Raw genomic sequence first — 1162 nt, 5'->3', positions numbered from 1 at the left:
TAGGAATGGAAAAGGTAACTGTCAAAAAAGGGCACGTTTGGGCTCATCAAATAGGCAAAGATAAATGTAACGAGCTGACCTGGGTTTACTAGAGAAAGGCAGCAGGGTGATGACGAAGGAAAGCATTGCTTGGGAATAAGGAGGCCCAGATTCTAAACCCATTTCTGCCACCCTGTGACCTTCACCACTAGAGCTCCTCCGTGAGACCTTATTTTCCTGAAACTCGGTAGAGAATCGGTTTCGGTTTTACGTTTTCCAACATCTTCAGACCAAGCATTCTTTAGCCCCTCCAAATTCAAGACAGATTATGAAAATGGTGCGAAAAGAGGTGTACTGAATATAGAACCACCACGAAATGCCAACTAATCACTAGCAGGCACTTCCGGCGGCCTAGACAAAAGGTTTGAAGTCGCTGGAACTGCACTTCCGCATAATTAGAGCAGCGCATTAGAAGCCAAGGTCCTCGAGTCGCATCAGGTGACGCCGGAGCCCCGACTGCGCATGCTCCCGCTTTTGCGGGGGCGGGGCGCTGAATGGGGAGGGCCTGGATCCGATTTGTCTCGCGGTTGCTCGGCGGGCGCGCGAGCACGCGAGTCTCGGGGGCGGTGCGGGGAGGCGCGGGGCGGAGCCTAGTGCGAGTGGGCACTGCTAGTCTCAGCCGAGCGTCGCTGTTATCGCGGGGCCGAGGTCGTCTCAGGTGAGGAGGTCGCCCCGGAAGTGGCTGTGGCCCTTGGGTGTTAATAAGGAGGCTGCGGTGGAGTTGGTCAGGGGGCGCGGCATCACCCTGTTCCCTCTACCTTCCCTGTAGCAGCCATGGCAAAGGGCAGAGTCGCCGAAAAATCGCAGACGGGGACACTTCATACGACCGCAGCGGGGGACCGAACTGCGGGGATGCGGGGTCTCACGGCGCCGGGCAATGGAAACAACCTAAAGGGTGAGTGGATCCAGGGACCAGAGCTGGGCCTGGCCCAGAGGCGGGTGTGTGCCGTTTGGGGCTCGGGAGGGGAAAGGAGCCTGTCTCGGGAATTTGCGGGGGAAAAAAGCGTCTCTTGGTACCCAGGGGCGGGAGCACAGGGAGTGGAGGACCTGGGCTTGGGCCGCTGCCCACCGCAAGGCCGGACACCTAGTAGGTGCGTCATATATATATATATATACACGTGTG

General features: G+C 57.5%; 1 protein-coding gene across 5 annotated transcripts in view; it reads left to right on the top strand.

The window, feature by feature from the left end:
- Positions 1 to 518: 518 nt before the first annotated feature.
- TMEM41B (transmembrane protein 41B) overlaps positions 519 to 1162 on the top strand; it is a 22603-nt gene continuing 21959 nt past the window's right edge. The window contains exons 1-2 of one of the 5 annotated variants that reach the window (XM_039863544.1): positions 519 to 697; positions 812 to 934. In XM_039863544.1, coding sequence (XP_039719478.1) covers positions 534 to 697; positions 812 to 934 — 287 coding nt within the window. In that variant the 5' untranslated portion in view covers positions 519 to 533. The other 4 variants (XM_039863543.1, XM_039863546.1, XM_039863547.1 and 1 more) reach the window with 4 other exon arrangements.

The sequence above is a fragment of the Pteropus medius genome, unplaced genomic scaffold (assembly GCF_902729225.1).
Source record: "Pteropus medius unplaced genomic scaffold, Ma_sr-lr_union100, whole genome shotgun sequence".
NCBI lineage: Eukaryota > Metazoa > Chordata > Mammalia > Chiroptera > Pteropodidae > Pteropus > Pteropus medius.
Note: the sequence above shows the minus strand (reverse complement) of the source record. Positions and strands in the feature narration are given on the sequence as shown.